Below are 26,795 nucleotides of genomic sequence, written 5' to 3'. Positions count from 1 at the left end.
TTTCCTTCAGCAGTCATGTCTGAGCTTTCACTGATCCCTATTGACTTCACCATCCTTAGCATCTCTCACACCCACCCACTCCACTGCCACTACTCTAGACAAAGGTCCACATGACAATACACTTGAACTATCACAAAAAAAACTACTGCTCCCCACCTGCAGTCTTCTCCTGTGCCAATCTATCCTTCATTTTCTACTCAGACTAATCTTTGGTGGAAAAAACAAAGGACTGAGTCAGTGATTTAGATTTACAGGGGACCCAGGACACACTTTCTCAAATTATACCCTTATTTTGGTAAACTGTGACTTAATTATCTAATTATGGGGGCCCCTAGAACTTAGGCTTCCACATTTCCTAATGTTTAGATGTGATGATGTTGCTTCTCTTAATTTAAAATCCTTCATTGGCTCCCTAGTGCCTGCTGAGTAGAGGTTAAGAACCAATAACAAAATCTCCATCTGGAATTCAAGGCTGTCCACAGTCTGACTCCACTCTGTCTTTCCAGTCTTAACTTCAAGTTACTTCCTTCATGCGTTCTATATTCCAGCCAAACTGGACTGCACCTCTCGAATGCCCTGTACTTTCCTGCCTCTGTGCCTTTGTTCATATTCTTTCCTATTCCTGTATCCCCTTCCATCCCCTCTGTTTTTTTTAATTCCTTCCCATTCTTTAAAACAATTTAAATTCCACTTGTTCTGAAACCTTCCCTCCTTCCCCTGTCAGTAACAACCTTTCTCCATGCGCCTCCTATGTGACTTTATTTTAGAAATCTTATAGTGTTTTTGTTAGACATGTGAAGTCAGGAATATCTTTGCTCAAGGCCTACTTCTGAAATTCACTTGCCGTGTGACCTTGGGGAAATCATTTAAGTTCTCTTAATCTCAGTTGCCTCATCTATAAAATGACAATAATAAATCACAATGGAAATGCTAGCTATTTTTATTATACCATGTGTTATGGTAACCTATGGTAACTTATGCCTGTTCTGGACTGTGAGCTCCTTGAAGGCAATAACCATGTCTCATCTAAACTTTGTCTTTGGTATGTTTGATGAATTAATCAGTGAACAAATGAATGAATGAATGAATGAATGATCGACTACTATTTCTAATAATAGAACTGGTGTGTAGATGAGTAGACTAAAGCAAAAAGAGAATTTTTTATTTAAGAATTATTCATGAATTGATTATATATTCGATTTTGAATATATTGAATATGAAGTGACATTGGAACATTTATGTGGAAATGTCCAGCAGACAAATGGAGGATCACAACTAGAGTTAATAAGAAGTCAGGGCTTGATTGAGATTTCAGAATCATATTTATGAAGGTAAATATTGATGCCATAAAATGAATAAGTTCTCTCAGGAAGACAGTTATGGTACAGAAAGTAAAAGGACTGGCCACTGAAGAAATCCACAGTTAAGAAGAAGAAGAGGGTTCAGAGTGTGGGGCATAAATTATATACCCTCATGGAAGCCCAGACCTGATAAAGTTTCAAAAAGAACAAAATTATCAGGTTTTAAATGCACTGGTATGTAGATGAGTAGACTAAAGCAAAAAGAGAATTTTTTATTTAAGAATTATTCATGAATTGATTATATATTCAATTTTGAATATATTGAATATGAAGTGACATTGGAACATTTATGTGGAAAAAAGTTGTGGAGAAGAAAATTGAGGAAATCTTTTTTGAATTTGTTAGGAAAAAAGTTTTGGTCACCTTTGAGAGAGTAATTTTCTATACATTGTAAGGATGGAAGCTTGAGCTTGAGATTGGTAAGAAAATGGATGCAGTCCATGTCAGCCCTTCATTTAAGACTGTTGGCTCTCAGAGAAAAGAGAAATGGGACCAATGTTAGAAAAGGTATCAGGGACAAGAGAAAATCTCTTTACAATTGAAAAGGCCTATCCATGTTTGAAGTCACAGGGGAAAGCCAACAGAGAGGAAAAAAATTGAATAGGCTAGTGAGGAATGGTCATGAGAGTTAGATCTTTTGGGCATTAAGGCATAAGTGGAATTTAAGCAATTCCCCTTAAAAAGAGAACAAGTATCTCTTACTCTAGTACTGGAGGGGAAAATGGGAGAATGTTGAATTTCAATTGTTTTATTTATCTAAAATCATTTATATATTCTGGCTACTCAACCACAACAATTATTATTTTCATGACAAAAAATTTTCAAATTTCTAACTAGTCATAAACGTGAAATGTAAGGTTTTTAGAACATTATTTTGTCTTTCATATAGGTAAACATGAGAGCACAGTAAACTGTATTTAATGCAGTCTTTACTTTCTCTCTATTTTTTTCATATACTGGGAAACTAAGGTAACTTAGTTTGTCATTTCCATACTCAATTTTGAATTAGTGAAGCCGAAAGGAAAAAGGACATTCTGACATCCACAGAAGCTTCTGCTATTTTTTAAATTTTATTTTCACTTGAGTAGTTTCTGATGGTGCTTAAGTCACTTTCTTACTATATAGTATTTTTTAAAATCACATCAACAGTTGTATCCTTCTTAAATGACTCACCCCAATATATTATAGTGGGATAGCTTCTGTGTTTCCATATATGCTTATCTTTAGCAGTTGAAGGTGGACTCTACTACTAAGTATTAAGAATATTGATGAGAAAATAAGTAAGAGATGGTGCATGTCCTACCCATACTTAACAGACTCAGCTAAAACAACTACAATATAATTAGAAGTTAAAATTAATAATAAATTATTATGTCTTTGAGCATTAATTTTTCTATAGGTAGTGGCTCTGTGAACTATATATATCATATAATGTAATCATTTTTATAGACTGTTTCAATAAAGTCTTAAAAATTACAAACCAGTAGGCCCATTTAAAAACTTTTCATTTGTCATTTTATTTCAAGCTGATACACTGACCCACAAATAAAACTTAAGCCATATCATAATGTCAGTGTACCTAGGTTTTGTTAAAATTCATCAACTCCTTCATAATTTAAGGGGGAATAACTTTGGAAACACAAAATGTGGAAACTGTGCAAAGTTTGACAGAGACCACACTTCACTTAGTCCAGTAAAAGTTGCTTTATGAGAGGTTTCCTCTAGCCTTATCACTAACATCAAAAAAATTAATCACATTTTTTTTACCTATTGATTTTTTTTTTCTTATATCTACCCTATTTTCAGAGTATTTGGGGAAAAATTCCTTGACTCAGCCACTCCACCAAATGAAAAGACACTGGAATTGTTCTTCATGGTTGACATGTCTCAGTCATTTAGAAGACCAGTCCTTCCTATGGAAACAGGTTAAGATGAAGTACAGCAAACTAGAGCAGAGGAAAAACTAGTGTTTCCATCTTATTTTTCACATTGTTTCTATTGTTCACATGCAGAAAATTCACTTCACTACAAGCTTTCAGCTGTCCCGTGTGTACCTTATTGATATTTAAGCTCTGTCTGTGCCACTACCTCTTTTACTATGCTTCAGTTCACTTCATCTGTCAGATAGAAATAATACCTGCCCCTAATTCAGGTATTGGAATGATAAAATGAGATTATAGGTGTGAAAGCTCTTTGGAAAGTTGAAAATTCTTTACAAACAGGAGAGATAAATGCCCCTATAGAGCTCTATAGGGCTCTATAACTTGGTGGTGTGATTATCTTGACCCAGAACCTGAATGAAACTTCTCTCTGGCTTAGGAAAGGGTTTTTGAGAGTTGCTTTCACTCCCAGCCTCAGTGGCCAACCTAATGAGCCTCTCCAAATCTAGTAAGGCTGATCCACAGATGATAGGCAGATATGTTCAGTCATTTCAGTCATGTCTGATTCTTCATGACCCTACTTGGCGTTTTCTTGGAAAAGATACTAGAGTAGTTTGCCATTTCCTTCTCCAGCTCATTTTACAGTTGAAGAACTAAGGCAGCCAGATTTGAACTCAGAAAGATGCATCTTCCTGACTTCAGGCCCATCACTCTATCCACTGCACCACCTACCCACTATAGCCAAGTTCATCCTCAAACCTCTTGCAGCTGGGATAAGATCAGTCAGAACTTAAACTTCACTGGCACACATTCATGTCAGGGATCACTTGCATGATCAAGTTGCAGAGCAAAACTTAAGCAGAAAATTCTATGATTAACAATGATGAAATGTTATCAAATGTTTTGTAACTTTCTTTACAAAATGTTCAAACCAGTGTCTGATTGCCAACACAGGTATGACCTTGCCCAGTAGGTTTGTAGAGTATTCCCTTCCAGGCCCTGGTATTTTCTTACTCTCCCCACACATTCATATATTCAGAAATGTTCTCCCAGCTACCTAGTTCAAAGCTAAATGTGAGCAGGATCATGTTTCCAGAACAGAAGGGAGAAAGAGTTGAGGGGCAGTCTCAGCACTGTCACCTCCCCTGTCTGAGCCTCAGCTTTCTCATCCATAAAACTGAGAATAATTGTAGTTGTGTTACATACATCTGAGGTTTATTGTGAGAACCATGTCTTCTGTAAAGTACTTCCCATATAACTATAAGTTTGAATAGTTAAAAAAATTTGGAGGTGATAGATTAAGGATAGAAACTGAACCAGCGAGTTCACTGACAGAGTAAACTCCCAAATGAAGCACCAGTTGAGGTCGGCACTTTCTCTGTAACTTGAGGGTCTTACAGAATTACCTAGGAATACTGAAAAGCGATTTACTCAGGGTCCCATAGATAGTGCGTGTCAATGAGAGGACATAAACCCAGGTCTTCCTGACTTGGAAGCTGTCACACTGCCTCCAAAGAGGATCACTCAAGTCTTAACCAGACAGGCACTTCCAGGTGAAGTTCTTACTACAGCATCTTGATAGGCAGATACTCTATTGCTCTTTTTATTAATGATACCCATTTATTCAGTGCTTTAAGGTTTATATAGTGCTTTAATTCTCACAGCTGCCTTGGGAGGTAAATGGTATAAGTGTTGTTATCCCCATTTTACAGAGGAGGAAACAACAATAGCTGTCATGTGTATATACAGTGCCTCAAAGTTTGCAAAGAAAAAAAACTTTACCAAAAAAAAGTTATTGGAGATTTACAACTCACACTCAAGTAGAGAGTTACATTAGAATTGTAGAAACCTGCTTAAAATAAAAGGCATTTAAGCACCAGTAGTAACAGTCGTTCATATTTGTGGAAATATAGCCTCGTAAAGTAAATGGTACGTATGTTCTTATCCTCATTTGCTTCTGTGGAAGCTGAGACTCACACAACTTAAATGACTTGTCCAAATTCATACAAATGTTAAGTGGAAATTCTGGGACTCAAGCCTAAGTTTCCTTTGGCCAGGTGTACTCTGTGACAACCCAGACTGGTTGGTAGGTCATTGGGAGGATCTCAGATAAATGTGATGGTTCAAATGGGTCTGTCTGCATTGCACTGGCATTGTTTTTGTCACATTTCTCCAGCTTTTTGAGCCCCTAATCATTCATTGCTTTTGAGATTTGAAAATTAACTCAGTTATCGTCTATGTCAGAAAACTAAATAAGAGTTAACAGAAAGTTAACTTTCTGATGTGATAATGCTTGTAGCCTTCCCCCATCCTCAACAATCTCTTGAAAACATGAACTAAGCTGATTTCATGTAGTTGACTACAGTCCGCTAGAAGTACTTAGTTACTGTGTTCAGGATTAATAGAGGCGATAGGTCCACATCAGTGAAATCACTGATCTTTTGGAATACTGAAGTACATTTTTGGACTTTCAGGAGTTAAAATAAAGCATCAGTGTAACTATTAAGAATAAAAGGCAATACAGTTGAAGTTGACGTTTTCAAATGGAGAAAAGAGGAGATGGGATCTTTTGGATTTACAGCCAGAAGAAACCTTGGAGCCCACAATTCCCTACTGGAAATAGAGAAGCAGTGTAGGAAATAGAGGAGTAGAAATAAAAAATTGAAGAAGTAGAGGCAGCAGCCAGCTATTCCATCAGTAGAGACCAACAAAATGCTTTGTTGCCTCCTTTTCTTTTAAAAATCTTTTTTTGTTCTTTCCCCAGAACCTGACTTCTCATATCTAGATGCACTGGCTCCTTACCAACCTTTGGCCATGAAATGTATCTACTGTCCAATCGATACAAGGCTCAATTTCATTCAGGTGTCAAAGCTGCTCAAGGAAGTACAGGTGATGATATGAACGGGATGTCCTCTGTGCTGTCAGAGGTTCTACCTCGTATGGGCCAAACTTCTTGGATTCAGGGTTGAAGGTTCTATGTCTTCTTATTTAGAAACATCTGTGAAGGTCTCAACTACTCCTAAAATTTAGAGAAGGAGGCCATGATGTCTGCTTTTTGAAAGAAGCTTTCATTTGAAAAAAAGGCATGATGGATAGTAGAGTGAACTAATATTTATTTTTACCTATACATTATTTTAAAAGTAGACTAAGCACCCCTTCTACAACGTAGACTGAAGGAAATAGTCAGTTGATAAATATTTATTACATGCCTACTAAGTGAATTGGGAAAAACACTTCCTCCTTCCACCTCCTTTTTTCAACCAGAGAGCATCCTGATTCTAAGTGAAAAGAATGTCAGTGGCTTTGCACAGCCATCATCGTTACTGTAATTGTCAGTGACGTGCTCTTTGACAAAGCCTGCATGGTATGCTCAGAATGATTGTTCTGTCTCTGTCTTTCTGTCTGTGTGATACATACACACACACATACTCTCTCTCTCTCTCTCTCTCTCTCTCTCTCTCTCTCTCTCTCTCTCTCTCTCTCTCTCTCTCCCCCCCCCCGAAATATAGCCAAAAGACAATGATAACGTATAGGACAGATTTGTGATTAAAACAGCACTGAATTAAAAGGTAAAATTAATGTTATTTTGAGACTTCTTTCATAATTGTTGAAGGGATTCTTCAGTAGCTTATGCCTTTCTTGCACAACTCTATCCTTACTACCAGGCCGATTGCCAAGCTAATTTCTTCTTTGTATTACTCCCTCTTTTCCCCCTCCCTTCTTTTCCTTTGAATTGCTTCTTAAAATATTTGTTGGAATGGTTCTTCTTTCCCCTTAGAGTTTTTGGTGCTGTTGTCCATCCTTAACTAATAAGTTCAAATAAGATTCTTCTGTTATTATCTTTAAAATTATATTTAAATAAATATAAAATTAAGTATAAACTATTTCTAAATGTAGATGATAGACGATTATATTTAAATTATCTTATTAATTAAGGGAAGGTTATTTGGTAGATAATGGCACAGAAAGCTATAATCTGAATTATTAGTATTGACATGGGACCATATATTTAGAGTTAGAAGGGGCCTTACAAACATCGAGTCCTACCTCCCTTATTTCACATGTTAGAAAGCTGAGCCTGAGATAAGTTAAGCAACTTACCCAAAGTCACATAGGCAATAAGTATCTGAGGTAGAATTTGAACTTGGATCATCCTCATTCTCAGCACATGCTCTGTCCACTCTATTACCATGCTTCTTGAAAATAAACAGCATTACTGGAAAATCCACTGTAGAAAAAAGTATTGTATTCTAGCACTAAAGAGAATCGCAGCCAAAGTAGGAAACATGATCTCTACCATAGGAGCAAAACCACAAGAAAGCTAAGTTTCAATTATCTACCGTGTACTAATCCCTAGCAAGTGTTTCCTCCCAGATTCACTGTCTCCTTTCTCTTATCCTTCAGTTTGTCTCTCCTTACCACCTCACCTGTTTGTATTCAGGAAATGTAATCTAATTTTAATGGTAATTTTAGTAAAACATAGGAAGAAAACTATTGCCAAAACATTCTCATTTAAACACATGCCTGAAACAGTTGTACAAAAATATACTTGTAGATATTTGCAGGAGTAATTTGAGCACTTACGGCCATTGATTTATATAAGAAAATTATTAGAAAGCCTTTTCCATTCTTTTGTCTTCTTACTAACTTTTAGTCATTTAATCCATGCTTTGTAAGTATTTAGGCTTCTGTATTATGTATTAATGTTTGATTCAGGAGGGAGTCCAGTGTGACACTTCTAAAGAGCAAGAAAGAAGCACTTTGGGCTGAAATTGCAGTCAGATAGGAAAGTAAAAAAGGGTTCTGGGTGCTGTTAGTGACCATCACAGAGATAAAAAGAAGGAAATTCAAGGAAGAAGGAAGCAGGCAGGTCTAAAGGACAATACCATGTTCACTTGCGGTGATTTAGAAGGGAAAGCCTAGAGTTTAGATTGTCGGAAGTTAAGTCTAATGTGATTTGGTATTAAAGGGGATTATAGGTTACCGAACTTAATGTCTGTAGGGAGATTTGTGTTTTCATTTTCCATTGCTCTGAAGGGATATAATTCTTTAGTTTTTCATTAGTTTTAAAATATTTATGTTCTAGTAAGTTAATTTTTTAAAGTATTTTTTACTAAAGAACTGAAATTTGCTATTTGTATATCCAAGAGATATATCCCTGCCTGTTATGTGACTCTAGCACCACCTGGTGGTGGAGAACATATCACAAGGCTGCCACCAACAGCAAGGGACCCGGATGCTGAGCTTTCAGCGGAATCACAGTTCAGGCTAATCATCTAACAACTAAAGCAGGGTGATAATGAGAGGATTAGAAATGGCTTATTTCCTCAAGGACCGTACAGGGTCTAATTGAGGATGAGAGGGAGTGCCAGGAGCATGAAGGTGACTTAATGCAAATATTACAGCGCCTCAGTTTACTGACGTTAGAGAATGAGATGTAGGTTAAAGGCGATTTGGAACAGCATTGCACCCTCTTTGGTTTCTTCTTGATTTCTTACCATTTCCTTCTCTGCCATGAAACCCTTGCCCCACTTTCCCATTGAGCTGTTTTTCTTTCTTCCTCTCAGTAGTGTTCTGTTTCTCATTGCCTCCATTAGTGTGTTCTTCCTTGTTTGACTGTGTACTTGGTGTCTTTATCTCTTCCCAGCAAAGCTGCAGATCTCCCTGGGGGTTGTCGGGACCTACAAGGTTTGTTTCAGTGCCAGCTACTTAAGAGTGTCAGATGATAAGTGTTACTGTATCACCCAACCCAGGGTGTACATGAGTAATAATAAGGAGTGATTGGTTAGGTAGGGTTTATTTATCAGAAAAAACTTAATGGAGGGGATTTACTAAGGGCAGGAATTCTTAATCTTTTTTGTGCTGTAGACTTCTTGGGCAGCCTGATCAGGCATCTGTACCCTTTCTCAGAACTATGTTTTTAAAGGCAGAAAATACCAAAGATCACAAAGAAAACTATATTGAAATGAAGATACATAATTTTTTTCCCCATCCAAGTTCATGGATTTCCCCTGAAATCTCACTCCTGATTTAGATTCTAATATATCAGGGTATGGAATGATAGGATGGAGGGAAATAAGTGAAGTTTTCATGTGGGGGGATGGCATGTGTAACGGTGTAGAAATAAGTGAGTAGTAAGGACTCAGATTTGCTTAGATGGAACAAAAACTCCACTGTAAAGAGTAACAAAAATTGGATTTGATATTAGAAAGAGTATAGTTGATAGAAACCCATGAAGGTCAAGCAGAGAAGTTTAAATGTGATATGTTCAGTAAAAGAAAGACAGCATAGATTGTTGAGCAGGGAAATTACACATTGAAAATTAAAATTATTCTGGCTGCCAAGTGGAACTAGATTTGAGAAAGGGAGAAGAGATAGGAGGCCTATCACAGTAGTTTGTGTGTAAGAGAAGGTGAGGGGCTGAGCTTAAAGCATTTGCTGTAGGTGTGAAATGAATGGGCAGTTTTAGAGACTGGTAAAGGATTCAGTAAGACTTAAGATCAGTCCAATCAGTGAACATCTATTAAGTGCCTACTATGTGCAAGGAACTATGCCAGGTGCTACAGATTCAAAGTCAGTACAGAAACCTGTCCCTGCCTTCAAGGGGCCTATATTTTACTGGAGGGGGTTCAGCCTGAATATCATAGATTCTTCAGTTATAGCTGGGAATAATATTAGAGATCATTTCATCCAACCCCCTCATTTTACAGATGAGGAAACTGAGGCCAGAGAGGAGAAGGGACTCGCCCAAGTTCACACAGGTAGTAAGTAGCAGAGCCAGTATCCAAATCCAGGTCTTCTGACTCTACATCTATTGTCATTAGATGAGATGTTGCAGGGGGGGGGTGGGGGGGGGTGGAGGAGGAAGAGAAACCAGCCTGAGTGCCTGAAAGAATGGAATTGGGAGAAGTGGGCCAAGTCACTCACATTGTAGAGAGGTAGCTTTGATTCAGAGACATACTGCTTTCCTTTTGTGTTCCCTAACGCCATCTTCTCTGCCCCTCCAGCCACTCCATGTGGTGTGTCCTGAGCAATATACCCAACCTCCCCCTGCCCAGTCACATCGCATGGACCTAATGATTGATTGCCAGCCCCCTGCAATGTCTTATCGCCGTGCGGAGGTACTCGCCTTGCCCTTTAAACGCCGCTATGAGAAGATTGAAATCATGCCTGAGGTAAGCTACTTTACTTGTAATCACAGAAATCATATCTTTCCTGCTCAGTTGAGTCTATTGAAACAAAATGCCCAGAGCCAGCTTTCTTTTTGGCCAGGCCCAAAGAACACTATTAAGCAAGTAGAGAAGAAGAAAGAGAGGATTTTTTCAAACCATAAAGTGCTGATCATTTAAATGGGATCGTTGTTCATAGGAATACTCCATCATTGTGATTCATTGAACCAGGGCACAGCCTTGGAAAATACACATCCTCATCTCTCCCCTGCCATTTAACTTCTGGAAGAGCTAAGATGTTGTTGATGGTATTTTTTTTATTGTTTTATGGAAAGGTTCTGTAATTAGTGATAAAAGTGATCACAAAACATTATGTAAGTAGATGTCATATAGATTTGCATGTTCTTCATGTTTGTTATTATTAATAATGCCTTACTTTTGTATTGCACTTAAGACTTTGTACTTTCGTGTTTGATGTTTCATCTTCTGTGTAATCCAGTGTCATAGGTAGGGCAGAGATTTACAGACCTGCCCATAGTTTTACCTCTGATGCAGTAGTAGAATGAAGACCTGAGCACAATGCTTGACTCTGACCAGCCCCAGTGTGCTTCCCAGTTCAATTTCATTCATTTAAAAATATTCAAGTGTCTATTTTGTACAAGGTATTGGGAATACAGAGACAAAAAAAGAAAAAGTCCCTAACCTCAAGGAATTTACAATCTACTGGGAGGATGCAGCCTATGCACAGATACATAAATACATCAGAAAAAACTTCATTCACCTAGGACAAGGGATCTGAACTGAGCCTTAAAGGACGCTAAGGTTCTTAAAGGCAGAGGTGAAAAAGTTCATTCCGCACTTGGGACACATCTTGTACAAAGGCAAAGGATAGGTGTAGCAGACAGAATGTGTAGGAAACAGCTGGTAGGACAGTTTGGCTGGATTATAGAACATGGTAAAAAGAGTTATATGCAATAACTCTACTTCTACTCCAACATTGCCTATAATTTCTATTAGCCTAACCTACAGTCTTTGACTCCTCAGTGTCCTAATGTTTCCCATATGTATGAAATTTTAGAACTTTCTGTCTAGGTATAAAGAAATAGAGGAACATATTAAGTTCTCTGGAGGGCGTGACATGCTGCAGTAAAAAAAAAAGAGAGAGAATCCAAGTGAGTCATTCTCCAGCTTTACTGGGCTGAAGCCTTCCAGGAAGCCAACTCTGTCTACAGCATGGAGTGAGATGGAGCAGAATAGCTTTAGTATAAGAAAAAAATGCCTAGTTCCCTCTCCTCTTTTTTGTATTAAACCAGTATAGGGAGGTCCTTGTAAAGAACAGCGCCTTTTGTGCCACATTATAGGCTTAGCAGACTGCCTGGGGCACTGAGAGGTAAAATAACTAACACAGGTCCTACAGCCAGTGTGTATCTGATGTAGGCCTGGAACCTTGGCCTCCTGGTCTCTAAAGCCAGCTCATTTTCTACTAGGCCAGGCTACCTTCCTCTTCACACTACACTTAGAAATTTACGTAGAGTATGAGGCTCAGATTTGGGAACTCAGACCTAAGAATTAAGTTTTAAAGATGGTGAATGTTATTCCTCTCATACGTCAAGATGGTGTTGTAGGACCAGATAGCTCACTGGCCGTGGGAGAGCTAGTAATATGAAACTGAGACACATAAATTTGGAAAATGAATGAAGATCATCTCTAAATAAAGTGAGCCTTTCTTAATGATTTAGTATTACTAAAACAAAAGCCAGAGAGACATAAACTTGTCATGGAAAACATCACTGTGTATTTTTTAAACTTATCACTCAGTATTATGATACCAGCATCACTGATCCAAACTACTTTTTTCTGCTAGTGCAGGGATCAAGGTCACTGCTGTGGTCTTTTTGGCACCCTGTTGATAAAGAATCAGTGTGTACATTGTTACTCAGATGACATCATGGAGCTCATCCACCCTGGGACTCTTCAAATGTGCTACTTCTCTTTTGGATCTGTTTTTCAACCGTATACCTCCTACTCTGAAGGGTTTTGTTTTCCCATCCTAAAGGCTGAAAAAGAACACTAAGAATTCTATTACACTAAATTAAAGTATTGCACTAAAACTCCTACCATATAGATGGTATGTCTCCAGTATCTACCAAAAGCCTAAATCCTCCTACTCTGGTTTCATCTTGTTATCCCTCCTTTCTTTGGTGAAGATAAGAAAGGTCCCATCACTCTGATCCATGTAACTCATCATACATGTGAGAACCATGCCCACCTTTCATCATTGCAGCTTAAGAGGGGTCCTTAGTGTCCTGATCACTGAGATACCCTTCCTAGAAGCTGGGTGCTAAATCATCCATCCTGGATGCCCCTAATTTATTAGAAACTTCACCTATTCCTCTGTCTCTGGTCTAAGAACTATTTCCAAAGTAGTTTACTTTTCCAAATACTTTAAAAGATTTGTCATTTTGTGAGTACTCCTTCCACTCCTGTAGATTACAGCCCCACTGCATCTTAGTAGAGGTTTTCATAAGTTGCTGCGGCCAAAAAGGTTATTGTCTGGGGACCCCTCCTTCCAGTGGTTTCTTGTGGCAAAAGGTAACTACACATATGCATCTGGAGCACAAGCTCTGCCCTGTACTATCCAACTGGAAAGGCCTTGAGCCAAAGGATTTTTAAAACACCGAGTTGAGATGTGGTGGCCCCATATCTTCTTGGTCTGTCTTTGGAATGCATTTGGATGATTTTCTCAGTTAGAATAAATAGTCTTTCCCAAGGGGTATTTGGTCAGTTCCAGGAAATAACATATGGTGCATCTGTGAGTAGTTTCAGCATCACCATCCTGTTTTGCTTGCTCAGTGAGTAAACCTATTTGCTTCCATTAAGTACAGTTATTTGCCTATCTTCCCACCTCTCTGACATATGCTGGAGCTGGATGATCCCCTGATGCTAATCTTGGCTGTCCTGCCCCTCTCTGCATCATTTCTACTCGCCAGATTATTCATTACTGCTATGGTCTCTTGGCACCACAGGGCAAGAGACCAGAATGTTTTTTATCCTTTCAGAGTATAATGTATGTTGCCACTTGAAAGTATTACTGATTGCTTTGGGAAGCACCTGTCTGAAATGAATGGGATGAAAGCCTGCAGCTTCTTTTGTTTTGTTTTGCTACTAAGGCAAAATAATGGTGTTAGTATTCAAAGGGAAACAACTCTTTCCTCAGCTTCCTTGTACAATGACAACCACTTCTGCCCCAAAAAGTCCTTTTCTATTCTTAATCATATGAATCTCAGGAGTTTTGTTAGCGCCAATAAAAATTCTGGCATTTTCATTGTGTTTTTATTTGGTAATCAGTCCATATGGGGCTTAACACATGAGGACATCCTGTTTAATTGGATGGTTAAAGAAAGCCCTTGAATTCCACACCGTTGCTAGGATAAAAGCTATAATACGTTTGTTTATAGCATCTTTCCAGCCCTCCATTCCAGAAGTGGTGTCAAGTCATAAACCTAATCTATTCAAGTGTTCTGAAGAGTCCCAGTTTTGAAGATCCCTATTGGAAATCAAGGAAATTGAGAAATCATAAGTATGAGTAGGAAAGGGATCTTACCTGTCCAATTCCTAAAGGCTCTGTCCCTAACCAGATCTATTCCCACATTATGTATAGCCATTGTGTCATCTTCCCCACACCCTGCTAATATACTTTCAGTCCAGAGGGCCATACCATATTTCCTTTTCCTTACACTCTTGGGACCCCCAGGCATTGCCATTTGTGCTAGTACCCCTGGACTTTGCTGTCTGTCATACTCCAAGGACCCCAGTCCAGTGTGTCAAACTCAGATAAAAATGGAGGGCACTAAACCATACATAAATAAGCATCTCTGTGGGGTACATAATAAAACCATATGTTAGTATCTCTCTGTGTTTTATTGTACCCTTATTTTGTTAAATATTTCCCAGTTGTATTGTAATCTGCTTTGGGCTCATAGCCATGTGTTTGCCACTTCTTTTCTAATCAGTCTTAATACTACAGTGGCAGGAATTGGGAAGGGCCTTCTATAAAATATGAGATTAGGTCTGAATCTTGAAGCAAGCCAGGGAAGTCAGGAGGCATTCCAAGCATGGGAGACAGCAGTCAGGAGATGCAGTGTCACTGAATAGAAGAGTACAAGTAGAGGAGGAATGTGTAACAAGACTGGAAAGGTAGGAGCAAGAGGTCGGCTTGTGAAGGACTTCAAAGCCAAGCAGAAGAATGTACGTTTGATCCTAGAGCTGCCGGAGCTCGCTGATCAAGGGGAACGATATGGTCAGGCCTGTGCTATAGGAACATCACTTTGGTGCCTATGTGAAGGACAGATGGGACGTTGGAGAGACTTGAGACAAGGAGACCAAACCACAGGCTGTACGAATAGTCTAGGTGTGAGGTGATGAGGGCCTTCAGTTGAGTGGGGGTTGCATGAGTAGAGAGAAGGGGAATCTACATGAGAGATATTGTAAAATTGGAAATTATAAGACAGACAGGCTGAGGGCAAGGATGATGCTGAGATTGCATGCCTGGATGTCTGGAAGGATGATGATGATGATGCCCTCCACATCAATAAGGAGTTTTGGAAGAGGGGAAGGTTTTAGAGAAAAGATAATGAGTTTTGTTTTAGATATATTGAATTTGAGATGTCTACCAGATATCCATTTAGAATAGTAAATGCTGAGCACAGTGCTTGGCACATAGTAAAGCACTTAATGGATGTTCTTTCATTCATTCTGTCTTTAACTAAAGGGGTTCCATCAACATGATACAAATTAAAAAAAGAGAAAATGCATCAGACCAGTCATTCAAAAAGTAGCAATGTAGATAAAGAGTAAGAGACTAGGATTAAAAGGGGAGTAAAGTGTTGGCCTTTTCTAATTAGGATTCATACATATGACACACAAGTCATCTCATTCAGCATGCGTTTATTAGGCATTATGCTAGCTGGGGATACAAAAACAAAACTAAAAAACACCCCCTGCCTTAAAGGAACTTTCATTCTTCCAGCAGATACAATATGCAAAGGATGTTAAGGTCACATGAGAAATGGGGAAGCACTAGCAGCCAAAGGAATCAGGAAGAGCCTTACAGAGCAGGTGAAACCTGAACTGAGTCTGGAATGAGTTTAACAGATCAAAGCATGGAGGAAGTAGATCCATACATGGGAACAGAGGCACAGTGCCAGGTTTGGAGAAGTTTGGTGGAAACACAACGTGGAGGAAGAGGAATGATGTAGAATAAAGCACAGGCTGGAAAATTGAATGAAAGCCAGGTTACAGAGAGCTTTAATGGGCAAGTTGAAGAGCTTGTATTTGATCCCAGAAGAAAACAGGAACCACTGAAGAATCACTGAATTTTTGAGTTAAGAGGGCCATTAATGACCATCCAACCCAACCTATATCCAAAAAGAAACCTCACTGCAGCCTACTGACAAGTGGTCATCCATCCTCTGCTTTAAAGCCCTTCAAGAGGGAGAGATGTCTCCTTGCCAACACAGCCTTTTCCATTTTCATTCTCATTCTAAATGTTAGGAAGTTTTCGCTGACATCAAAACTAAATTTAACTCCTTGCACCTCCCCTCCCCCTTACTTCTAGTTCTGCCCTCTGGGACCAAAGAGAACTCCATAAATCCCCTTGCCAAGTGAAACCCTTCACCTATGAAGTATGGCCGGCATGTTCCCTACAAGTCTTCTTTTCTGCAGATTAAACATCTCCAAGTTTCTGCCACCGGTCCTTACATGATGTGAACTAATGGCCCTTCCTCATTCTAAACACCGTCCACCTGATCGGCGTCCTCTCCTGCAGCCCCCAGAATTTGAGCACAAGACTCCAGGTGTGGTGTGACCAGAAAAAAGTACAAAGGCGGTCATTACCTCCTACCTCCTGGAAGCTGCGGCTCTCTAAATACTGTGCCAAATAACCTTAGCTTCTTTGGCTATCACATCCCACTGCTGACTTGTATCAAGCTTGTAGGCCACTAAAATCAACAGATCTTCTTCAGAAAAACTCACCTAACTATGCCTCCGTATCCTTTTATTTATGAAGTCGACTTTTTTTAACCTAATTTACATTTGTCTCTGTGCTCTACATTTTATCCAGTGCTCTAGTTACCCAGTGTGTTAGCCGTCCCTCCTAGCCCCATGCCATCTGCAAATTTAATGAGTATACTATTTATATATTTATTATATGTACATATTTATATACTATATATTAATGAGTATAGCGATTGACAAAAACGTTCAGCAGCACAAAGCCAAGTGAGATCCCTAGAGCAGACCTCACTGCAGACCTCCTGCCAGCAGATAGTGGTCCCAGAATTTTAGATGTGGAAGAAACTTGAGCAGCCATCTAGTCCATGCCAGACATAGAGTGAGTTATAATGAGTCATCCAGGCTGTGTTTAAAGACCTCTAAGATCATTCTGTTTTTGGATAGTTATAATTGTTGGAGACGTGTTTCTTGAGGGCAAGCTTCACTGGGTCTCTTTGCACCTTTCCCTTCTTACTCCTGGTTCTGACCTCTGCAGCCAAACATAACAAATCTAATCCCTCCTCCACAAGATAGCCCTTTATGTACTTGAGGACAGCAGTCATGTCCCATCCCTCTCCTCCAAGGCTTCTTTTCTTCAAGGCTAAACATGTTGAGTTCCTTTAAGCTTTCCTTAGGGATTTCAACCCCTTCTCCGTTCTGGTGACCCTCTTCATTATGCTTCCCAACTTACCAATATCCTTCATCCCAGAACTTAACAGAACACTCTAGGTGGGGTCTGAAAGGTCACTCAGTCAGCAAGCATTAAGCACTTACCATCTCTGTGCCAGGCATTGAGCAAGGAGGAGGACATGTTCTTGAAAGCCATGCCTCTCTTCACACACCCAAGGTCTCAGGAACTTTTCTGGCTGTGATATCACACTGCTTCCTCATCGAGCTTTTGGTCCACTAAATCCTTTAGAGGGTTTGCAGAACATTTGCTATGTAATCATGCCTCCTTTAACTTGTAAAGGTGCTTTTTTTTGTACCCACATATAAATTGGTCCGTGTTGAATTTTATTTATTTTACTTACATTTATCCTTTTTGAATTTCATCTTATTAACATCTTAATTTCTCACCACCACCCTCACTCCCACTGGACTTCCACTCTGGGCCCTGATAAGTGACCTTTCACCTTACCTCGACTTTCTGTTCTCCTCAGGAAGCTCAGCTCATTTTTAGCTTTAGCACTCCTGTCACTGTTTGTACAGGACTATGCTGTCCTGTTACCTGCCTTTGCTTCCATATTCTGCACATTTCTTCATAAAATCTGAGCTGATTGGTGCATCCACTTGGTTTCTTCATGTGTGTGTGTGTATGTACCATTTTTCCTACTCAATGAAATTGTTTTCCTTTGTGTCTTTATAATTTCATCCATAACCATTTTTTATCCTTTCTGGGCTTTTTTGATAGCATCTTTCCTATCTTTGTTTTATTTTATTTAGTCCAATCTACTTGTCTTTCCTCTTAATTCTTGGAAATCTACTTTTCCTAAAATCTAGGATGCAGGTCAGACTGTACTCAGATTTCCTTTCCTCTGTCATAAATTCTAGAGAAAAGTTGTCACCTACTCCCATGGTTTCCATTGTTTCCAGCCCAATGATCAGTTCCTATTGGTGAGAATTAGATCCAAAACAGAATTTCCCCTTGTGCTTCCTCCAGCTTTAGAAGGATAAAATTCTCACTGCTTTGTTTTTGGCAGAAAGAAAGCTCCAGCAGACAACTCTAACTACTATAACATGTATATCATACCTTTGTGCCAGGCTCATGATCTGTTTCCCAAACTCTTCATCTTTTTCTTCTTTGTGTCTGAGTGTTGTATGATTTACCCCAAAATCACCGCTTCTCCTGCTGATATTAACCCAAATACTGTCTTCAGTGTTTCTCCTCTGGTTCCTGGTTCCCTTATATGAGGGTATCTTCTTAATACCTTTATTCTGTTTCTTTTGAAAAAACTATACCTATTCACAACCAGGCTGCAGTTATGAGTTTCATCCGAACAAATCTCAGTAAGCCTAGGAGATCAAATTTGCTTCCTTGCATTGGGATCTCTAGTTCTTGTTCATTGCCTGTTTGTTTGTTGGGCACCAATGTGTAGATAATTTTAGACCACAGGTTTAGATTTTGTCATCTGTGAATTTCTGGGTATCTCAACTGCTATTCATTGTCCACTATAGGTACTTTCTATTGTGTATCTTGAAAGACATGCATATGTCTTTCTCTCTCCTCCATGCTTTTTAGTTCAAAGCCTTTGTGATTAGATTTACAAGGTACAAGGCATCTAGGCAATAAATCTTTCACAGCCTTTATTAGATACACCTCATCATTGGCTAGGTATATTTCTTTCCTTCTATTTTAGGTAATGGCCCAGGAGTCCCAAATCTTTTCTGAATCCCTCTCTTCAAAGGTAACAGTGAGGAAAATATAACCAGTATCCCTGTGGCCTTCATTTTCTTTCCCAAGAATTCATAATCATTGGTAATGCTTTTTAGGTTATTTCCGGCAGTACCATGTATGTCCACATGACGCACTAGAAGCGAATAGTTGTCATCCTTTTCAAAAGTCTTAAGGAGGTTCTCTGATATGTCTTGAATAAATGGCCCAGGAAGACGACCGTCCTCTCTTTTGTTATTATTGAATCAACAGATAGCTGCCTTGATACGTGTGAGCAAGGAATCACCAACTATTGCTACTCATTGCTTCTTCCTCTGACCCTTACAGGATCTCTCTCACCTTATAGCTTCTTTACTAAATCATGCTTTGGAAGACAAGCATCTTCCTCTTCAGATAATCCAGCTGCCCCTCTTCAGGTTTTTAAGCTCCAGTCTTTTCAGCTGTACCTTTCTTCACTTTCTCTTCTGTGTTACATTATTCTGTTCACTGTTATGCTGTAAAGGGACTATCTCCCTTAACTTCCCCTTTTTCCCATTGAATCTTTTGCTCTGTTTTCTTTAGGAACCCTTCATTATCCCAAACAGTCTGGCATGTGGAAAGGTGTTGTTCAGTTCCTTCTACCTCCTTCTTAAGGAGGTAGATCCGCCTATATTTGTAATACAGTCAACCATGTCACATGGCAACCAATCAAGATTATACGGTTTTGATCTACCTTAATAAAAGTATATTGTCCAGAATGGAAGTACAGCTCCCTAGCCTGGTTGAAGCAGGAGAATCACTGATAAAATGGAGCATGTGTAAAGAAAGTAACCAAAACAGTGAGAGAATAGGAAACTGCCATGTAAGGATCATTTGAAGGATCTAGGGATGTTTAGATGGGAAAAAATGATTTGAAATAAGGAAAAACTATTGATTAGATATATACAAAAGCTGTGTGGGCTTCCTCAGGAGTTCTCTGTTCTCCATCAGTAGAGACTGCATGACCAGTCTCCCAGGGGTATTATAGACAAGGTTCCTGTTTCTTCGCAGTTGCCCTAGATAACCCTTCAGGGTCTTTCATAAAACATTCTGTGAACATCATGTTTAATCATTACCAAAACCAGGTGAGATATAGATAGCATCAGTATTCTTACTTCTGTTTTACGTTTAGGAAAGCCTGGACAGATAAGAAACTTTCCAGAGTCACACAACTGGAGTCTTGAAGATGTTTCTGACATCATACCGGGCGTTTTTTGTGTTTCCCTTTACTGCCCCTCACTGCACAAACTGCCTGTGATTACATATGAAGGGAGTAAGCGGTTGTTAACAGTGAGACTGATTGAGTTTTTCAGGCAGAGATGGATGTTGTCAGTGTTGTTCTAGGGAAATTCTCCATTGGGTACAAGTTGGACTAAATGAGCTCTGTGGGCTCTTCCAAGTCTGAGATTCTTTGATCAGAGATTCAGGAAGTGAAAAAGTCAGGAGTTAGAACAGCTAATGGAGAATTGAAGTTTCTCTCATTACCTCACAATTACCATTCAAGAAGTAAAGGGTTTTACAAAACTAATTTTATAAGAAAAAAAGCAAAGCACTAGCCTTCAAAAACAAGTCACAGCTATGAAACCAGATGTCCATGAGTCCCCAGTCCTCAAACCCCCATCATATTTGTGAGAAGCCAGGTAGTCTTGGGGAGGGGGGATGGAGGGAGAAATTTTGCATCTCAAAATTGTACAAAAATTATTGTTGAAAACTATCTTTACATGTAAATTAGAAAATAATAATATAATATTAAAGAGGAACAAAAGATAGGATCAACTTAGAGAGGGCCTTAAATGCTACAGAAAGCTATACTTGAGCAGTGTAAAACCAAAGTGAATTCTTGATTAATTTTAAGAAGACTCATTTGTTGTTAGTGTATGTGATGAATTTAAAGGAGGCAGAGAGACTAGTTCATATTTCTTTACCAAAGCCCAGGTTTGAGGTAATGATGATGATGACAATGATGGTGGTGGTGATTGGTGGTGGTGATGTTTGACATTAATAAAGTGCTTTAAGGTTTCCTGTATGATCTCATTTGAACTTTGCAACAGCCTTAAGTACCACAGGTGATACTATCCTCACTTTCACAAATGAGCAAACTAAGGCTCAGAGGGATTGAGTGACTTGCCATGTTTACATAGCCAGGAAGTATGGAAGATAGTATGCAGACCCAGAACTCCTAACTCCCAAATCCTGACTGCAGTGTCATTATTTATTAGTGTTATTATTAATAATTATATAGTGCTTTGCAAATATCTCATTTGACTCAGCATCTCTGAAGTGGTGCTGTTCTTAATGCGCATTTTTTATAATGAGAAAACTGAGACAAAGAGAGGTAAAATGGTCACACACCTAGTAAGTACCTGAGGTCAGATTTGAACTCAAGTCTTCCTGACTCCATCCAGTGCTCCACCGAAGTGCCACATCTGTTGCTGCCTTATTTGTTGATTTACTGATGGAAAGACTGAACCTGGACTCTTAGAAAAAAGAATTTATTACCCATAAATAGTCTAAAAAGTCCAGAACAGAGTAGATCAGTGAACTTGGATCTCTGTCCACGATGAAATTTGTCTCTCCAATTGCACAGGAGCAGAGGATGGAACTAAATAACTAAAACTTAGACTTCAAAGAAACTCTGCTAGGGTACTGAGAATTGTATTCAGGTAACTAGCTGTGTAAAGTATACTGGATCAAGGAAAACTGCCTCACCAAGATACCTCGTAGAGTCCTCTCTGAAATGCACCAGCTTAGGAAATGTTGCAGGAGGAGTCAGGCTAAAGCAAGATGTTCTTTTCTCATTCTCTCTTCAGATATCACCCTTTTTCTCCTCCCCCCTTCTCTTCCTCCTCTCAGCCTTGTCATTATTAGTAAATTTTTGCTAAGAATCGTTCACCTTTCATCTCTTAGAGTTGTTGTGAGGATAAAATGAGATATTTATTAAGAACTTTGCAAGCCTTAAAGCACTACGTAAATGCCAGATGTTACAATTATTATTCTTAGTCCTTTAGGGAACTGAATGATGGTGAAGCACATGGAAGAGTCACTGGGGGAAAGTCCGTATTCACGAGGCCACCCTTCATATCTGTGGTAGCAAAATGAGCATAATCATAGGAAAAAAAACCCATGTCCTGTCCTTAGATAGCTGGGGGCTCCCAAGCAGGCCTGTCAACAGGGCTGCTAGAGGAGGAAGGGAAAGATGGTACTGGGAATCTTGTAGACTTTAGTGTGCACAGGCCCTGCCCAGGAAGCCAAGTTTTAAATCCCATGTTGCATTGTAGTTCCTGATGTGGATGGGGTAGCTCTGTATCTTCCCACATTTCAGAATGATTCCTGACTGAAAACTACCCTATGCTCTTAGCTTGCAGATTCATTGGTGCCCCTGGAGATTAAGCCTGGCATTTCCTTAGCAACTGTTTCCGCTGTGCTGCATACTAAAGATAACAAGCACGTTCTTCAGGTACAGTATGGAGGTCTGGCCTCAGCTGCATCACACCAACCCCTTGATCCACACTGGTTGAACTGAGGCTAGAGATGATAAGGAATTCCTCTGTTTGGTGTACACATGACCTTTCCACTTCCCTCATGTTTAACTAGCACCATAGTCTACCAAGCTTAAAATGCAGAAAGCTCCCAGAGCAGTGGTATTTCTCTAGCCAGCGTAATTGTGATCCTGGGCCACTTGATAAATTATATCTGAAACAAAGAGTGAGCTGCATTTAAATTTCTTTCCACTTATATCTTTGGCTCCACGCCTGCATAAGATAAAAGGGAAAGGACATTATTCATAGAGAAGACTACAAATTATTTAAGTGTCTGTTCACAGCACAATAAAGAACTCAAAACTTTCTCAGACTTCATTCAAACAGTCAACACATCAATAACGCTATGCACACACTCTTTTAGGAAAATATTTCACAGATCTCTAATTTCATCCATGTGGGTATTACCTTCACTAGTGCATATCAGAACTCCTCTGCAAACAGAGAGGTCTTCAATATCTCTTATAAAGTTGTTGAGACAAAAAAAAAAATGGACTTCCCTCCAACCAACCTGGTGAGAGCCCTCGATTGGAAATATCACAAAACAACTGAAGTTTTTACAGGATAGCAGGGGAGATAAGAGTTGTACAAATGAAATCATCACAAAATCTTTTAGGAAACAGAATGGGTAGTAAGTCTGAGGCAAATAATCTGTGTACCCTAAGATCCTTCAGAGACGGAGTGACTAAAGGTCAAGGCAGCAACGCTGGGCCCACGATACACTAGGGAAGACCCTCCCTTCAGCAACTGACTCATTGTGGTGTAACTCCAAGGCTCATGGCTCATGTTGTCAGCCAGCTTTGGGAGTTTGGGGCCAGTTCTATATCATTATTATTACTACTGCGGCTGCTGCTACCACCACCACTACTGCTACTAGCATTTACATACCTCTTTGAGGTTTGCTTTATATCTTTTATCTCAACTGATCCTCACAGTAACCCTGAGAGGTATATGCTTTTACCATCCGCATTTTACAGATGAGGAAACAGAGACTGCAAAGTTAATGGACTGGCCCAGAGTCACATAGCTAGTAAATATGTGAAAGAGGATTTAAAATCAAATCTTTCTGACTCCACACACAGCAGTTCACCTCATATGCCACCTAGCTGCTATAAGTTGTAGAGGCCAATTGCTTTTCTTAATCACGTTAAGATCAGGGTACCTCACCAAAGGTAAATCCATTAGCATGTACTGTTAGTATGGGAAGCTATTATTATGCTCCTGGGAACTGAATTATTTTGATGGTCTAGGCTCCTCCTAGGCCCAGCCAGCCCCCAGCCAGCAAGAAGAGAAAGCGAGTGAGTGATGACATCCCAGACTGTAAACTTCTGAAGCCTCTCCTCAGTGGCTCCATCCCTGTGGATCAGTTTGTTCAGACTCTGGAGAAGGTAAGAGTCCAGCTCACATTTACCTAGAATAAACAAAGGACCATTGCTGCTCTTCCTTGGGTTCTCTCTCTTCATTGTTTTAAAAACTTTATGTTGGCAACTTTCAGTTCTCTCCCAGTGATTGTTCATTAACTTCTACTTAGGACTCTGATTTTTAAAAGCTCTCTAGACCCATCTACAACCTCTAGCTCTTTAAAACTATTAACTTACAGAAACAGTGAGGGAAGGGAAGAGAAGGAGAAGTTGAAAGAGAGAAAGAATATAAATGAATGCATTTATCAAGCACTTAACGCTTGGGGAGACACCAACTAGAGGTGGCAAAAGAAGGGCATTCTAGTCCAGAAAGTTACAAAGATGCTGAACGAGGCCACAGGGGAGTAGATTAGATTGACACACTCCTTCCAGGAGTAATGGCAGAATTGATGTGATCATGGTTCCAGAGCTAGAGAGTAACGAATGATATGCCCATGTTGACAAGGTGAGTAACGAACGATATGCCCATGTTGACAAGGCAGCTGTCCAGAAGATGGCCAGGGAGTGGTAGGAAGTGAAGTAGGATTGGAGCCTGCTCCAGGCTCACCCAGACTCTTCCATCAGAGGTGAGGTACTCATCCATCAGAACAACAGAATGATATTCCAGAGATCCTCTTCTTTATCACTGTAAGGAACCCAGAGAGCTGAAGTGATTTGCCCAGAGTCACACAAGATGCAAGTTGCAGAACCAGGATTCACACCCAGGCCCTTTGATTCCACATCCAGCTCTTTATATTGTATTAGCGTGGATTAGTCATTGAATCCTGTCACGCAAATGTGGTTCCTTTCTCTTTTCTTCTGTTTATCATATATTATTTGATATATATTATATTTGACATATTATTTGATACATATTGTATATTCTTATCTGTAGGTTTCTACTGAAACCCACGAGTGTTAAAACTCATCTAGAGCAGTAGAGAATGCTGAGAGCCCCTGCTTTCTCTGCTGGAACTCCCCTTAAGACAGACTCACTGAATTCAGGGTCATTATCTCGCATTTGCTGGGGACAGCAATGCTTTCCTGAAGTCTGGTGAAGGACCAGTCCCTCAAAATGGGTCCTCAGCAGGGATTGGGACACACCTGTAGCTGGAGGGACAACAGGAACAGTTGGCCTGAGTCCCAGACCCCGAGTCCAGACACAGCTGCCTGCTTTGTTTACTTTGAACACATAGAGTCGGAAGCTTTCCTCTGCTTGGGCCAGGTCGTTGCAGGTTTTTCATGGAATTTCACCAGTTTTTGAAGCCTCTTTCAAATTGTCTTGATTCTAAATAGCAGTCAGATGAAGGAACAATTTTGTGAAAAATACAGGATTTGGGAGTTAGGGGACCTGGGTTCAAATCCTAACTGACATTTCCTGCCTCTCTGGCTATAGATAAGGCTTTGGTCTCATCTGTAAAAAAGAAGGAATTGGCCTAGATGATATCCCTTCACTTCTATAAAACGTAATGAGACTTGCCCTGGCACTCAGGACTATTCTGAAGCAAGACAACCTTAAAGCATTATCTAAATGAGCTGTTGTTTCTGCCAGGCAGCAAGATGGGCTTACCTCCTGGATTGAAAATTTGTATTAAGAAATACTAGAAATGCCAGTTTTTATGTCTTTCTCCTCATAATAAGCAAAATGGAAATAGTGCCATTTTTATGACACAGAGTGGATGACTATTTTCCCAGTCAAGAAGATTCACCAGTCTCTTGTGTGTTTTGATCCTTGGCAGCATGGCTTCAGTGATGTGAAAGTGGAGGACACAGCTAAAGGACATATCGTCCTCCTGCAGGAGGCTGAGACCCTTATCCAGATTGAAGATGATTCAACCCATATCATCTGTGACAACGATGAGGTGCTCAGGGTCCGGCTTCGAGACCTCGTGCTCAAATTCCTACAGAAGTTCTGAATCAGAGGGTTGCACTAGATTACCTCGAAGGTCACTCCCAGCTCACTCAGGTCCTTTCTGCCTTGATGAGTCAGCAGTAGGCAGAGCTGAGAAAGCTAGTGGGGGCCACTTCTGGGGAATCCTTGTTCCCATGCTGCTCTCTTGTTGATGTCACATGGGTCAGAAATCACTGCAAGGTGTTCATGTTGTCTTTCTCCTTGGTTTTTAAGAAGGTCCTCTTTTATTCTCAGATCTGGACTTGACTTGAGCTCAAGATGGATGTCTTTGAGAGAAATAGTCTGGGTTTAATGCACAGAAATAGATCTCCCTGAATTTCCACCTCTGCCTCAGGGAGATTTGGTTAAATTCTAGACTTTTCTTTCCCGTTTTGATCTCCATTTAATCCAGCTATAAAGCAACAGCTTGTTCATTGGTTGTAGTAAGGAGTGCAAAGGCAGTTCTTAAAGACTTTGCTGGTTTAGTGGGAAGGTGAGCTGTCTAGACCAACATTTATTTATTTTCAAGGTTTTGCTTGGCCAGGAAAGGGGAACTAGTCTGTTTGCCATTATCTGTTTGCTTCCTTTATTGCCTCCCCTGGAGAACTGCGAGTCAAAAGATGGCTCTTCAAGGAAAGAGCAAAATAAACCACATCAATGTTTATCTTATTTTTAAGAAACCTCCTTTTAAATAAAAGGTAATTATTTTAACCAAAGTGTACTGTGCTCTGTTGTACTTATGGCTGCTGTTCTGTCATTTCAGTCATGTCCAGCTCTCCAGGACCCTATCTGAGGTTTTCTTGGCAAAGGTATAGGAATGGTTTGCCATTTCATTCTCCAGCTTGTTTTACAGATGAGGGTTAAGTGACTTGCACGGGGTCACACAGCTACTAAGTGTCTGAGGCAGGACTTGAACTTAGCTCTTACTGACTCCAGGCCTGGCACTCTATCCACTAGATATCCATCTATCCATCTAGCTGCCCATGTTGTACGTATACATTTTGTATTCATTTGATGTCAATACACTACAGCTTTGGAATAGAAATGAGGCTTTCACAAAAGAATTAAATCTGACCAGCAATGCTTAAAAATAA

At 39.7% G+C, this 26,795-nt stretch overlaps 1 protein-coding gene across 5 annotated transcripts in view; it reads left to right on the top strand.

The window, feature by feature from the left end:
* The window catches only part of INTS9 (integrator complex subunit 9), a 138,690-nt gene extending 112,273 nt beyond the window's left edge, over positions 1-26,417 (top strand). For 3 of the 5 annotated variants that reach the window (XM_072634813.1, XM_072634816.1, XM_072634817.1), the window contains 6 exons: positions 6,006-6,130; positions 9,952-10,005; positions 10,249-10,416; positions 22,230-22,328; positions 23,661-23,798; positions 25,550-26,417. In XM_072634813.1, coding sequence (XP_072490914.1) covers positions 6,006-6,130; positions 9,952-10,005; positions 10,249-10,416; positions 22,230-22,328; positions 23,661-23,798; positions 25,550-25,726 — 761 coding nt within the window. In that variant the 3' untranslated portion in view covers positions 25,727-26,417. The remainder of the gene's footprint in view (positions 1-6,005; positions 6,131-9,951; positions 10,006-10,248; positions 10,417-22,229; positions 22,329-23,660; positions 23,799-25,549) is intronic. The other 2 variants (XM_072634814.1, XM_072634815.1) reach the window with 2 other exon arrangements.
* The last annotated feature ends 378 nt before the right edge of the window (positions 26,418-26,795 follow it).

Source organism: Notamacropus eugenii, chromosome 1, assembly GCF_028372415.1.
Source record: "Notamacropus eugenii isolate mMacEug1 chromosome 1, mMacEug1.pri_v2, whole genome shotgun sequence".
In the NCBI taxonomy this organism is placed as follows: Eukaryota; Metazoa; Chordata; class Mammalia; order Diprotodontia; family Macropodidae; genus Notamacropus; species Notamacropus eugenii.
The sequence above is the reverse complement of the archived record's forward strand: the minus strand, read 5'-3'. Positions and strand labels throughout refer to the sequence as shown.